The sequence below is a fragment of the Tachyglossus aculeatus genome, chromosome 3 (assembly GCF_015852505.1).
Source record: "Tachyglossus aculeatus isolate mTacAcu1 chromosome 3, mTacAcu1.pri, whole genome shotgun sequence".
NCBI lineage: Eukaryota > Metazoa > Chordata > Mammalia > Monotremata > Tachyglossidae > Tachyglossus > Tachyglossus aculeatus.
Genome location: NC_052068.1, coordinates 80,497,450 through 80,513,261, shown reverse-complemented (window position 1 = coordinate 80,513,261; position 15,812 = coordinate 80,497,450). Strand labels below are relative to the sequence as shown.

Sequence of the window (15,812 nt, the reverse complement as noted above, 5' to 3'; positions counted from 1 at the left end):
TCCAGTGGCTACCAATCAATCTGCGCATCAGGCAGAAACTCCTCACCCTGGGCTTCAAGGCTGTCCGTCCCCTCGCCCCCTCCTACCTCACCTCCCTTCTCTCCTTCTCCAGCCCAGCCCGCACCCTCCGCTCCTCCGCCGCTAATCTCCTCACCGTACCTCGTTCTCGCCTGTCCCGCCATCGACCCCCGGCCCACGTCATCCCCCGGGCCTGGAATGCCCTCCCTCTGCCCATCCGCCAAGCTAGCTCTCTTCCTCCCTTCAAGGCCCTGCTGAGAGCTCACCTCCTCCAGGAGGCCTTCCCAGACTGAGCCCCTTCCTTCCTCTCCCCCTCCCCCCCCCTCCATCCCCCCATCTTACCTCCTTCCCTTCCCCACAGCACCTGTATATATGTATATATGTTTGTACATATTTATTACTCTATTAATTTATTTATTTTACTTGTACATATCTATTCTATTTATTTTATTTTGCTAGTATGCTTGGTTTTGTTCTCTGTCTCCCACTTTTGGACTGTGAGCCCACTGTTGGGTAGGGACTGTCTCTATGTGTTGCCAACTTGTACTTCCCAAGCGCTTAGTACAGTGCTGTGCACACAGTAAGCGCTCAATAAATATGATTGATGATGATGAACTAGCCGAACCATTTGCGATTCCTCTCACAGCGTTGCCACATTGCGATGGCAGATCTTTCAAAGAGAAATATCAGACAGACCATGCTGTGTACTGCATGGCATTGACTTCTGGACAACAGTAAAAAGTATTCAACAACAACAAAGAAATGCGAACAATTTAGCTGAAGGTATAATGGGGCTTGTGTTTAGGATCTCAATCTTTTCCTTCCATTCATATCAATCAATTGTATTTATTGAGCGCTCACCATATGCCAAGCACTGTACTAAAGTGCAAACAATTTAACTGTAGGTAAAATGGGGCTTGTATTTAGACTCTCAATCCTGTCCTTTCATTGAGCTCAATTGGTAATATTTATTTAGCGCTTACTGTGTGCTGAGCACTGTATTTAAGCGCTTGGGAGAGTACAATATAACAGTACGTTATTGGGGAAATAAATTAAAAATCTGACAATAGCCTGATTCTAACTTGTAATACTGGCTCAGTGGAAAGAGCCCGGGCTTGGGAGTCAGAGGTCGTGAGTTGTAATTCCAGCTCTACCACTTCTCAGCCGTGTGACTTTGGGCAAGTCACTTAACTTCTCTGTGCCTCAGTTCCCTCATCTGTAAAATGGGGATTAAGATTGTGAGCCCCACGTAGGACAACCTTGATTACCTTGTATCCCCCAGCGCTTAGAACAGTGTCTGGCACATAGTAAGTGCTTAATACCAACATTATTATTATTATTATTAATAGAGAACTGATGAAGGATACTTGTTGATCACCCATCTGGGGTGGGTGGGGGGCACCTCTCCTATCCCCATGGCACTCTCCAGTTATATCCCTCCTATTATTCCTCTCCAAACTCCTTGAGTGAGCTGTGTGCTCTCACTGCCTCCATTTCTTCTCCACCCCTTGCAATCTGGCTTTCCCCCACTTCACTCCATGGAAACAGCTCACCGTAAGGTCACCAATGACCTCCTTTTTGCCAGATTCAGTGGCTTCTGTTCCATCCCAATCCTCCTCTGACCTCAGCTGCCTACTGCACTAGACTGCCCCGCTTCTCCTGGAAACATTTCGTTAACCTTGGCTTTACTGACAACTGTCCTCTCCTGGTTCTCCTCCTATCTCTCTGCTCTTTCTAAGTCTTTTTAGTTAATTCATCCTCTGCTTCCCTCCTTCTAACTTTGGTGGGGGGGGTGCATCAAGGCTAAGTTCTGGGCTCTCTTCTAGTTTCCATCCACACTCCTGCCTTGTTTGCTTCCACGACTTCAGCTGCCATCTCTAACAGGTGATTCCCAAATATACCTCTCCACCCCTGGCTTCTGTCCTTTTCTGCAGTCTTATATTTCCCTCTGCCTTGAGGGCATTTCGTCGACATCTCAAACTAAGTATGTCTACAGTAGAACTTCTCTTCCCACCCAAACACCAGCCTCCCCCGACTTTCCTATCACCATAGACGTTATCGCCATCCTCCCTTTATCCATACCCGTAACCTTGGCATGATTCTCAACTCCTTCCTCTCATTCAACCCACACATTCGATCCTTCACAAGGCCCTGTCGTTTCTACCTTCACAACATCTATAGAATCTGCCCTTTCCTCTCTATGTAAACTGCTAGCACATTGATCCAAGCACTTCACGTTTCCCGCATCAGTCTCCTTGCTGACTTCAGGCCTCCTGTCTTTCCCCTCAGCTACTCCAAACTTCACTTTGCTGCCTCAGTCAATTTTCTGAAAAAGCATATTCAGTCCATATCTCCGCACTCCTCAGAAACCTCCAATGGTTGTTCATCCACCTCTGCGTGAAACAGAAACTCTGCACCATTGACTTTGAAGCACTCAGTCATCCTTCTCTTTCCTACCTTACCTTGCTGATCTACTGCAACTCTGTTCACTCTGCTGCTTTAATGCTAGCCTACTCTCTGTATCTCAGTGTCATCTATCCCATTGCCAACTCCCTGATCATGTCCTCCCCAGGGCCTGGAAATCTCTTCATATCCAAGAGACCACCACTCTCCCCACTTCAAAACCCTCCTAAAATTATATCTCTTTTAAGAAGCCATCCCTAATCCTCATTTCACCCCTCCATCCGCCCTTCTACATTGACTGTGCACTTGGCTGTGTACCACTTAATCAGTCAATCAGTGTTTATTATTGAGCACTAACCTTGTGCAGAGGACTGTACTAATTGCTTGGGGAACTACAGTACAGAATTGGCAGACCCGTTCCCTGCCCGCGAGGAGCTCACAGTGTAGAAGGGGAGACAGAAATTAAAAATCAGTGAATTAGGCAAGTACATAAGTGCCGTGGGGCTGAGAATGAGGTGAAGCACTTGTATACTACCCCCAGCCCCATGGCACTTATGTCCATATCCTTAATACTCTGCAATTATCAATCAATCATTGATATTTGAGTGCTTATTGTGTGCAGAGCACTGTACTAAGTGCTTGGGAAAGTACAATACAGCAGAGTTGGTAGACATGATCCCTGCTCAAAAGGAGCTTATTGTCTGCAGGGAGCGACAGACATTAGAATAGGAATAGGGGAAATAGAGTATAATAATATTTACATAAGTATTGTGGGGCTGGGGTGAGTATCGAAGTACTTAAGATGTGTACAGTCAAGTTCACAGTTGATACAGAGAGGAGGGTGGATGGGGAAATAAGTTGCTTGGTTGTCTGGGAAAGCCTCTTGGGGAGCCGTGATTTTAGGAGAGTTGTGAAGGTGAGAAGTGTGGTGGACTGTCAGATATGAAGTGGGAGGGAGTTTCAGGTTAAAGGGAAAATGTGGTCAACGGGTTCGTAGTGAGATAGATGAGATTAAGGAGCAGAGGGTAGGCTCCTGTTTTCCCTATCTGTGATTTTATTGCTTGTCTCCCTTCCGACACCTTAAGGGCCTTGTGGGCAGGGATCATGTCTACCAACCCGTATGGTACTTTTGCTAGTGCTTAGTACAGACATCTGTACACAGTAAGTGTGCAGTAAATTCCATTGATTGATTGGTACTTGTTTTTCATGGCTGATGATTTTCATCACTGCCATTCCTCCCTCCCTCCTGCCTGGAAATTCCTCCCACTACATCAGCTCATTGTGGGCAGGGCATATGTCTGTTTATTGTTAGATTGTACTCTTTCAAGCACTTAGTACAGTGTTCTGTACACAGTGAGTGCTCAATAAATGCAATTGAATGAATGAATGTTCATTTCTGTTCCAGGAAGCCTTCCCTCTGAACTGTCATCCCCCTGGCAACTTATTTTCCCTCCCAGCTGCCTCACTCATGCACTTAGGCAATCCCCCTACCTATGTCTATCTACTGTATTGTATTCTCGCAGGCTCTTAGTACAGTGAGTGATGTGCACAAAAAGTAAGTATTCAATACCATAGATTTGATTTCACCTTTGGCTTATTTCCCCACCCCTCCCAACCCTCCTGTGCTCAGCACAGCACTTCAAGAATACTAAAATTATTACTACATGTTCCACATATATACGATCGAATGAATGAATATAGCAAGTAAACAAGAAATTTACCCCCCCCCAAACATTTTTTTACACAAAGACTTCAAGCTCGTTGTGGGCAGGGAATGTGAATGTTTATTGTTGCAATGTACTCTCCCAAGCGCTTAGTACCATGTTCTGCACAAAGAAAGAGCTCAATAAATGATTGAATGAATGAATGTTGAAAAATGTGGTATTGCGGCCTCATAGGTGAATATGACCACATACAGAAGTTTGCAACAGTTACCAGCAACACAAAGCAACACAAAATTATCCCGCCCCACTCTGGATCCATCCCTTTTAGCCAATCCTAGTTTCTTCCCATATAATGTTTTCTTAGCCCTTCTTTTCCCACACAGTGACAATCACTACATCAAAGTGAAGCACGAGAAGCAGCGTGGCTTAGTAGAAAGAGCACAGGCTTGAGAGTCAGAGGCCATGGGTTCTAATCCTGGTTCTGCCACTTATCAGCTGTGTGACTGTGCAAGTCACTTAACTTCTCTGTGCCTTAGTTCCCTCATCTGTAGAATGGAGATGAAGACTGTAAGCCCCCCGTGGAACAACCTGATCACCTTGTAACCTCCCCAGCGCTTAGAACAGTGCTTGGCACATAGAGCTTAACAGATACCATCATTATTATCATTATTATTATCAAAGCAATTTGGCTATACGTTGTGACAGTTCACCTTTATCTTTCCACGAGAACCTGTGAAAAGTGCAATGAAAGGAGAATTTAAGGAGCCTTTTTTCCCCCCCTTACAATTGTCACCTGGTTTTCTTTAGATAGACGTGATTTGAATTCTTTGATTCTGTAATATCAAAGTGAGTCCGAATGGCTCATTTAAGCGCAGTGACATCGATATTTGTGTATCTAAAGTTGAACTCTAACAATTTTACAGGGTTGCTTGGATGTTTGCTAAATGCATTCGCTTGCTTTGTGTGGATACAGGACAAAAATTAGGAATTAAAGCAGAGAATCAATTACCAGACATTCAAAATCAGACTTTCCACAAAAGTGCAGGCTTGTCTACAAGAAACTTTTTTCCAGAGCAACACTGTGCCGGCTTGATGAATTTGTGATTATTTTATTGCCATCTTTTCTCTTTCAGTAAAATTCTCAGATGAAAGCAGGAGATGGTGCTGTAGTTCAGTCTTATGTTTAAAACTGATATATTTGAAGTAGCACACAGCACTGGTTATGATGATTTGTGTCGACACATGGTTCCCATTATATTTAGTAAACTAGTGTTTTATGAACTCTGCATTTTCTTTAGAATTCAGGTGCAGTAGTTTTGCATTGGTCAAATTTTCTTGTCTTCAGTAACTTTCAGTTTGGTAAATAATGACAGAAAGGCAGCGTTATTAGGACTATATGGATTATAATAATAGTTCATATTTATGGCATTTGTTAAGCGCTTACCATGTACCGGGAACTGTACTAAACACTGGAGTGGTTACAAGCAAATCAGGTTGGTCACAGTCCCTGTTCCATGTGGCGCTCACAGTCTCAATCCCCATTTTACAGATGAGGTAACTGAGGCACAGAGAAGTGGAATGACTTGGCCAAGGCCACATAGCAAACAAGATAACTTCCCCCCTTCAAAGCCCTACTGGAAAGCTCACCTCCTCCAGGAAGCCTTCTCAGACTGAGCCCCCCTTTTCCTCTGCTCCTTCTCCCCTTCCCTCTGACCCTACTCCCTCCCTCTGCTCTACCCCTTTCTCTGCCCCACAGCACTTATGTACAGATTTATTATTCTATTTATTTGATTCATGATCTGTATATATCTATAAATATAATTTATATTTATATTGATGCTTGTCTACTCGTTTTGTCTTGTTGTCTGTCTTCTCCCTTCTAGACCGTGAGCCCGTTGTGGGGTAGGGATTGTCTCTATTTGTTGCTAAATTGTACTTTCCAAGCTCTTAGTGCAGTGCTCTGCACACAGTAAGCGCTCAATAAATACGATTGAATGAATGAATTAGTGGTGGACCCGGGATTTTAGAACACATGACCTTCCGACCCCCACACCTGTGTTCTGTCAGCTACACCACGCTGCTTTTCAATAATCACTGCAGTATTTAAGTGTTTACTATGTGCTAAGCGCTTAGTACAGTGCTCTGCACACAGTAAGTGCTCAGTCAATACCGTTGATTGATTGTTATGGCAGGTTGATGTATAGGCCTGCTGAAAGACTAAGCAGTGGAAGTGGCTCTTTTCTAGTAACTGACACCTTAGGAGTTAGTAAAAAATATGGCACGACTGTTTCTGGTCTCTGCAAAATGCAAAGCAAGAATGTCTTCTCTAGAGGCTGACAGTTTCAGAATCATTTTGTGACAAAATAGCATCGCTCAAAATAAAACAAAAATAAATAGGTTTGTTTTTTCCTAGGAAATTGTACCAGTGAGTTTGAGACTTAGATTCAAGTTCAAAGCGAAACTTTAAAGGTGGACCCAACTATAACCCATCTGTTGTTGAATATGTGTTTTCTGAGATCCCTTTATTCGGCAGTGGTTTTTAAACTCACTCAAATGTGCATTATATTTCACTGTCAGGTATGTGGGCTTAAAAAGGGCAATTAAAGGTCACCTTAGAAAATTATACATTCCATGGGTTGATAGATTCATGAGTTTTTCATGAAAACCTCTGTTTCTGAATTTATCTGGATTATTTATAAGTCATTTGTGTTTAGGTGCTGGATTAACACATTCAAATTCCACTTCCATTCCCTCTCCTTTTTTCAATTATTTACAAAAATATCTTCATTATTGAGCCCACTGTTGGGTAGGGACTGTCTCTATGTGTTACCAATTTGTACTTCCCAAGCGCTTAGTACAGTACTCTGCACATAGTAAGCGCTCAGTAAATACGATTGATTGATTAATAGAACAGTGTTCTCACAGTAATGCAGAGAGCATAGCATTATTCTATCAAGTCTGCTTTGAATCTCAAAATAACATCTAGAGAAGCAGCATGTCAGTCATCAATTAATCAGTCATACTTATTGAACACTTACCATGTGCAGAGCACTGTACTAAGTTCTTGGGAGAGTTGATAGACACATTCCCTGCCCAAAACAGATTTACAGTTTAGAGGGGAAGATAGATATTAAAGAAGGGAACAGACAGTCTAGTGGGAAGTGCAGCAGTCTGGGAGCCAGAGGGCTTAGGTTCTAATCCTGGATCCACTTTGTGTGACCTTGGGCAAGTCATTTAACTTCCCTGTGCCTCAGTTACCTCATCTGTAAAATGGGGGTTAAGACTGTGAGGTCCACTTAGTACATGGACTGTGTACAGCATAATTATCTTATATCTACCCCAGTGCTTAGTACAGTGCCTGGCACGTAGTAAGTACTTAACAAATACCACAACAGCCAGTCATTCAATCGTATTTATTGAGCGCTTACTGTGTGCAGAACACTGTACTAAGTGCTTGGGAAGTACAAGTTGGCAACATATCATCATCAATCGTATTGAGCACTTACTGTTTGCAGAGCATTGTACTAAGCGCTTGGGAAGTACAAGTTGGCAACATATAGAGACAGTCCCTACCCAACAGTGGGCTCACAGTCTAGGAGGGGGAGACAGACAATAAAACAAAACATATTAAAGTAAAATAAATAGAATAAATATGTACAAGTAAATAGAGTCATAAATATGTACCAACATATGTACATATATACAGGTGCTGTGGGGAGGGGAAGGAGGGAAGGTGGAGGGGATGAGGAGGGGGAGAGGAAGGAGGGGGCTCAGTCTGGGAAGGCCTCCTGGAGGAGGTGAGCTCTCAGTAGGGCTTTGAAGGGAGGAAGAGAGCTAGCTCGGCATCGGATGTGTGGAGGGAATGCCGTATTCCAGGCCAGGGGGATGACGTGGGCCGGGGTTCGACGGTGGGAAAGGCGAGAACGAGGCATGGTGAGGAGGTTAGCGGCAGAGGAGCGGAGGGTGCGGGCTGGGCTGTAGCCCCCCTGCCCCCAAATCTCAAAACAAACAGCCTCGAGTGATTATGTAGGGAGCAAGAGTCACCTCAGGACATGGGAGAGCACAGTACAGATCTGTTTTTGAATATGTGTTAGTTTTTCTAATCTGCAGTTATAGGAGCAAAAGGGTTTCATTGATTTTTATTATTACAGCCCCAGTTTTTTGAACTAGTCCTCAGCTCAAGTTCATACATATGTCTGACCTCTGTCCCCCGCAGTGTTTTCCAGAAGTATCATTAATATTCTTAAATTACTTTAAGATAGTTGGAGCATGTGTGCAATCTGTTTCTATTATTACATTATCACAAATTTTGGCTACAGAAGAGCACAATGAAGATTTAGCAGGACTAATGGCAAACAGGAAGGAATTTACTTAGGCTTCAGAGGACGGCATTCTCATTCTTGTGAGAGGTTTTAACTTCATTAGGAAATATTAATTCCTTTCTGAAGCATGGCATTTCAAAACTGTTTATTTTTGTCATTTATATCTGCATTGTTTTTATGGCGTAGACCAGGCGAGATCAGGAGATTGGTAAATTTTAGTTCAGGGTCTCTCATGCCAAATTTTTTGCAGAGGGCCCAGGTGACTTTCTCATTGCCGAAGTTGAAAGACCTTTTTCCTTCTTGATTCTTTTTCTCTAAAGCTTTTTGCTCTGAACTTGAACACTAGGCCATATTGGGAAGTAGCAGTCACCTGGTGGGAAGATCACAGGCTCTGCCATTTGCCCATTGTGTGCCTTTGGGCATATCAGTTAACTTCTATTTCTCAGTTTTCTTATCTGCAAAATGGGGGTTCAGTACCTCTTCACCACTATATATTAGACTGTGAGCCCCAAATGGGAGAGGGACTGTGTCCAACCTTATTATCTTGTATTTACCCCAGGGCTTACAGCCCAGTGTTCTGCCAAAGGAAGCGTTTAGTAAATACTATTACTACTACCACCACAGTCATTCTAATTAATAATTTTGACACAAATACAGTATCAGTCTTGTTTGTTTCTGATTGGTCCTTCTTATTTGGAGACTTTGGAGATAAGGGATTTTTTAGATGGCATTTGTTAAGGGCTTACTACGTATCAAACACTGTTCAAAGTGTCGGGGTAGATGCAGGTGAATTAAGTTGAACACAGTCCCTAGCCCCCATGAGGCTCACGGACTTAGTAGGAGGGAGAACAAGAGAACTGAGGCACAGAGAAGTTAAGGGAGTTGTCTAAGGTCACACAGCAAAGAGTTGACAGAGCTGTGATCAGAACCCAGGTCCTCTGGCTCCCAGACATGTGCTCTCTCCACTAGGCTTTGTTGCCTCTCCTTGATCCTTTGCTTTTCTCTTTAGGTCATCATCATCATCATCATCATCAATCGTATTTATTGAGCGCTTACTATGTGCAGAGCACTGTACTAAGCGCTTGGGAAGTAGGTCCTGGTTTGACGGCTGATTTCCTTAGAGGGCTGTGGGCCCCAATCTAGAGGGACGGGAACTGTGTCAGACGGATCACCTTGTATTTATCTCAGTCCTTGTTATAGTACTCAGCACAATGTGAGTGCTTAACAAGTACCCACAATGAGTCCGTTTTAGTTTACATTTGTGCCCATCTATCCCATATATAATAATAATAATAATAATAATGGCATTTATTAAGCGCTTACTATAATAATAATAATAATAATGGCATTTGTTAAGCACTTACTATGTGCAGAGCACTGTTCTAAGCGCTGGGGAATTTACAAGGTGATCAGGTTGTCCCATGGGGGGCTCACAGTCTTAATCCCCATTTTACAGATGAGGTAACTGGGGCCCAGAGAAGTTAAGTGACTTGCCCAGAGTCACACAGCTGACGAGTGGTGGAGCTGGGATTTGAACCCATGACCTCTGACTCCAAAGCCCGTGCTCTTTCCACTGAGCCACGCTGCTTCAGTATATAATCCTGATATATAATCATGATGGCCCAGTCAGTGAACTGTCCTCATGAGTGGTGCAGTTACAACCCCCCCTTTTTATGGTATTTGGTAAACGCTTACTATATCATCATCATCGATCGTATTTATTGAGCGCTCACTGTGTGCAGAGCACTGTACTAAGCGCTTGGGAAGTACAAATTGGCAACATATAGAGACAGTCCCTGCCCAACAGTGGGCTCACAGTCTGAAAGGTACTATATGTTACTAAGAGCTGGGGTAGATGCAAACTAATCAGTTTAGACATAGTCCGTATCCCAAATGGGGCTCACAATCTTAATTCCCAGGTTGCGGAGGAGGCAACTGAGGCACAGAGAACTTCAGTGGCTTGCCCAAGTTCACCCAACAGACGAGGCGTATAGCTGAGGTTAGAACCCTTATCCTCTGACTCCCATTCCTGTTTTTTTTTATCCCCTAGACTACGCAGCTTCTCAAATCAGACATCGAAGGCAGAATACACATATGTGCGTACCATCCCCACACATACCTTTGTATATGTATTATATATATATATATATAATTTTTTCATATATATAATGATGAAAAAATTTTGATATTCAAAATAAGTTAATGAACATAGCTATAGTTTTATAATATGATTTAATTTGCTGAAAGGAAGGTAATGTGTTGTGAATTTCAGAATAAATTCATAATGGAACACTTTTTGTAATAGATGCTTTTGTAATGACTTAGACTTTCGTAATGAAAATACTAAGGGGTGGCAATAAGCTTAGTGCCAGTGGGCAACAGTAATAAATCATCTGTGGCCCTGGCTAATTTTAACCATTCCCTCTGATTCATTTACCATCTCCATGGCTAGTCCTGAACACTCCATCCCATTTAAGACATAGCCATCACTCAGCGTCTAGGACATATTGAAGTGGTTGAAAGGCAGCTTGGAGAGGGTACAAGAGAAAATTCATTGTGAGAGGGTACACATGGAGCGGGAAAGAGGGTGAAGGAAAGTAGAGGACTTCAGGAGTAATGAAGAAAGATGGGGCATAAAGTGAGAGATATAGCAGCATGGCTCAGTGGAAAGAGCACGGGCTGTAGAGTCAGAGGTCATGGGTTCAAATCCCGGCTCCGCCAATTGTTAGCTGTTGTGACTTCGGGCAAGTCACTTCTCTGTTCCTGGTACCTCATCTGTAAAATGGGGATTAAGACTGTGAGCCCCCCTTGGGCTGAACACCTTGTAACCTCCCCAGTGCTTAGAACAGTGCTTTGTACATAGAAAGCGCTTAATAAATGCCATTATTATTATATCTCGGCCATATATAGTGTTTTGTTTTTCCGTAGTGTTCTCTGTGCCTGTTACCTCATCTGTAAAATGGGGATTAAGACTGAGCCCCCCTTGGGACAACCTGATCACCTTGTAACCTCCCCAGCGCTTAGAACAGTGCTTTGTACATAGAAAGCGCTTAATAAATGCCATTATTATTATATCCTGGCCATATATAGTGTTTTGTTTTTCCGTAGTGTTCTCTGTGCCTCAGTTACCTCATCTGTAAAATGGGGATTAAGACTGAGCCCCCCTTGGGACAACCTGATCACCTTGTAACCTCCCCAGCGCTTAGAACAGTGCTTTGTATACATAGAAAGCGCTTGATAAATGCCATTATTATTATATCCTGGCCATATATAGTGTTTTGTTTTTCCGTAGTGCTCTGACGTTTATTTTCTTTGTTCTCACAGCCTTCCCGCTAGGTAGGTGGTACTCCTCCCATTTTACAGATGAGGAACCTGAGTCCCAGAGAAGACAAACGGCTTGACTGAGGCAGCACCCTAAGTTGGTGGTGGAGCTGGGACTAGTACCCTGTAAACTCGTAGTGGGCAGGGATTGTGTCTGTTTATTGTTGTATTGTACTCTCCCAAGTGCTTAGTGTAGTGCTGTGCACCCAGTAAGCTCTCAGTAAGTACAATTGACTGACTGAGTGGTCCTCTGACTCCCGACCCACACATTTTCCAGTAGACCATGTTGTCTCCTATAGACAGAGCTTTTTATTTGTTTGAGTCCGGGGATATGCCCTTGAGGATCTGAGTGAACTAGCTAGATTTTGGTTTAAGGAGTAAGAATCAGTGGAAGTCACCAAAACAGTGGAAGTTGAGAGGGTGAGAAAATTAGAAAAAGTACCCTTGATTTTAATAGATAAAAGTGATTTGGATCCTGGTTGTGGATGGGGCCGTGGAAGAGACTGATAACCTCATGATCAGTGGTATTTATTAAACACTTACTGTTTGCTAAGCTCTGTACTAAGCACTTGTCTACAAATAGAATTGGTAGACACGTTCTCTACCCACCAGGAAATTACATCATCATCATCATCATCATCAGTGTTATTTATTGAGAGCCTACTGTGTGCAGAGATTATACTAAGTGCTTAGGAGAGTACACCAGAGGGCTTTTTTTAACGGTATTGTTGAACACAGCGTGTGACAGGAACCGTACTAAGCGCTGGGGTAGATACAGACTAATCAGGTTGGCCGCAGTTCATGTTCCATATAGGGCACACTGTCTTCATTCCCATTTTACAGATGAGAGAACCGAGGCACAGGGAAGTGAAGCGACATGCCCAAAGTCTGGTTGGTAGACTCATTCCCTGCCTACAGCAAGGTTACAGTCCCTCTAGAGTCCCTCTAGATTGTAAACTCTTTGTGGACAGGGAATGTGTCCGTTTATTGTTATATTGTACTCTTCCTGTCGCTTAGTATTTTGTTAGTATGTTTGGTTTTGTTCTCTGTCTCCCCCTTCTAGACTGTGAGCCCACCGTTGGGTAGGGACCGTCTCTATATGTTGCCAATTTGGACTTCCCAAGCGCTTAGTACAGTGCTCTGCACACAGTAAGCGCTCAATAAATACCACTGATTGATTGACTGATTGATTAGTACAGTCCTCTGCACACAGTAAGCGCTCAGGAAGTACGATTGGCTGATTAGAGGGGTAGACAGGTATTAATATAAATAAATAATTTGTAATAAGTACTTTACAGATATGTACATAAATACCGTGAGATTAAAAGTGGAGGAAATATTAAGTGCCCAAAGGTCACAGGTCCAAGTGCATAGATCATCATCATCAATTGTATTTATTGAGCGCTTACTATGTGCAGAGCACTGTACTAAGCGCTTGGGAAGTACAAATTGGCAACATATAGAGACAGTCCCTACCCAACAGTGGGCTCACAGTCTAAAAGGGGGAGACAGAGAACAAAACCAAACATACTAACAAAATAAAATAAATAGAATAGATATGCACAAACAAAATAAATAAATAAATAAATAGAGTACACAGAAGGGAGAGGGAGTCTAGAAGGGGGAGTAATAATAATAATTATTATGGTATTTGTTAAACACCTACTATGTGCCAGGCACTGTCCTAAGCGCTGGGGCAGATACAAGCAAATCAGGTTGGACACAGTCCCTGTCCCACATCGGGTTCACGGTGTCCATCCCCATTTTACAGATGAGGTAACTGAGGTACAGAGAAGTGATGCGACTTGCCCGAGGTCACACAGCAGATAAGGTACAAAGCCGGGATTAGAACCCAGGTGCTTCGGACTCCTAGGCCCATGCTCTATCCACTAGGCCACGCTGCTTCTCACCACCATGTCAGTGAAAATGGAGAGAGGAGCAGCCTACTCGGGGTGGTGATTTCGGGGAGATGTTGTATCATATGGCTTTGATGTTCTTGAAGAAGTTGGCGACGTATTGTGTGCTGACAGTCGAGGGGAGTGAAACTACAAACTTCCAGTGGTTCTGAGGGATGTAACGAGTTTCCGGATGTCATCTGGTAGGCTGTTGTCCGTCTCCCCTACTAGACTACACTCCTCGATGACAGGAATCATGTCTATCAACTCTGATGAATTCTCCCAAGGGTTTAGGATTGTGCCCTGCACACAGTAAGCACCCAAAGCACTCACTAAAAATCGAGTGTGAGAACTAATATTCTTGATAAGTGAGCAGAAAGAACCGAAAAGTCTGCCTTCACTAGTAAATGTTCATCCACCTGGTGTGGAGCAGAGACTGCTGATTAGGAGGCTGAGCTTTGGCAGGTCTCCCTGAAGGAATCAAAACAGACCCCAAACTGTTGAGCCACACACCTTATGTTGTCTAATGAATGATGATCAAAGGTCTTGTTGATTTGAGTTGCCATATGCTACTGTGAAGATCTTTTTGAAAATGTTTCTGTGCATTTCATCATTTAAAAATCCGACAGACCGTATGGTACCTAATGTACAATTGATAATATTGTTCCAGGTGCTTTGGATCGTTGTGTGATGGGGATCACAGCAGTAGAGATCCTGAATGCTTGCGATGAAGCAATTCCTGCCGCTGTCGATTCCCTGAGTCACCCGGCTGTCAACTTGAAACAGGCCATGACCAGACGGAGCCTTGCTGCTCTAAAAAATATGGCCCACCATAAACTCCAGACCCTCGCGACTAACCTACTGGCTTCCGAGGCATCTGACAAAGTGAGTTTCGTATATGAGGTCAAGTGCATAATTCCACAAATAAGTTATTTTTGCGGTGTATTCTTAGCCTTATTTTTGGCAGAGTAGCTTTTGAGACTTGTCAGTGAGCATCCCGTCATTCTGGTGTATCATTATTCATTGGACTTGAATCTCCTTTATTTTGAAAGATATCCAGTTCTAAAGCAAGGCGTAGAGCAAGGGTGGAAATGCACAAAGCTCCATTTCAGTCAGTCGTATTTATTGTGTGCAGAGCTTACTGGGTGCAGAGCACTATATTAAGCATATGGGAGAGTAAGATATAACAGAGTTGCCACTGACACGGTCCTTGCCCACAAAGAGCTTACGTGGCCCTATGCAGAGATTGTCAACTCATTTTGGGCAGAGAATGTGTCTGTTGTTGTGTTGTACTCTCCCAGGACCGTACTACAGTGCCCTGCACACAGTAAGTACTCAGTAAATATGATCGATTGACTCCTCAAGTCGAACTTTACATGCCTTTTAAAACCTGGCTAAAATGGTGGTTGTCATCTGGTTGTCAGCTTTCATTTAGGTGAAAGAAATTTGGAGGGAAGATAAAGGAGATCAGTTTAAGGCTTAAGGAGCATGCAGGACATTTGTGAGGAGGTATCCTGCAGTGTGAGGAAATGTGAGATGGCAAAGAAGGAGAATGATAGAGGTTACTGAAATAGATTTGGGAGTCATCTGCACAGGTGGTAGGTGTTACTCATGTGAGCAGAACTCCCCAAGAGATAAGAGGACTCTTTGGTAAGAACTAAGTCCGGGGGTAAATACACACTAATCAGGTTGGATACAGTCCATGTCCCACATGGGACTCACGGTCTTAATCCCCGTTTTACAGATGAGGTAACTGAGGGACAGAGAAGTTATGTGACTTGTCACACGGCAAACAAGTGGCTGCGCCAAGTTCAGAACATAGGTTCTCTGACTCCAGGCCTGAGCTCTTTCCGTTAGACCACCCTGCCTCCCTGTTACGGGGTGGGAGGCCGAGGAAGAGCTGGCAAAAGAGTCTGAGAAGGGTCACCACAGAAGTACGAGGGGAACCAGGAGAGAACTGCAGCAGTGAACGAAGGGTAGATAGGGTTTTCAGGAGAAGCAAGTCATCCACAGTATTGCAAGCAGTTGAGAGGTGGAGAGAGAGCCCCTGAGTAATTGAGAGTTAACTACGTATACTTTGTAGCACACAATCCTAATTCAATTTAATCTGAAGCATTTCACATAAGGCCGTGCTTGCCAATTCCGTGTTTCCCTAAAATATAAAGATCGTATTGATTTTACCCTGTCAG

At 43.5% G+C, this 15,812-nt stretch overlaps 1 protein-coding gene across 1 annotated transcript in view; it reads left to right on the top strand.

Moving 5' to 3' along the window:
* Positions 1-15,812, top strand: part of WDR7 (WD repeat domain 7) — a 451,784-nt gene that overhangs the window by 67,875 nt on the left and 368,097 nt on the right. Inside the window, exon 14 of the mRNA XM_038743534.1 lies at positions 14,294-14,508. Within this exon, the coding sequence (XP_038599462.1) occupies positions 14,294-14,508 (215 nt within the window). The remainder of the gene's footprint in view (positions 1-14,293; positions 14,509-15,812) is intronic.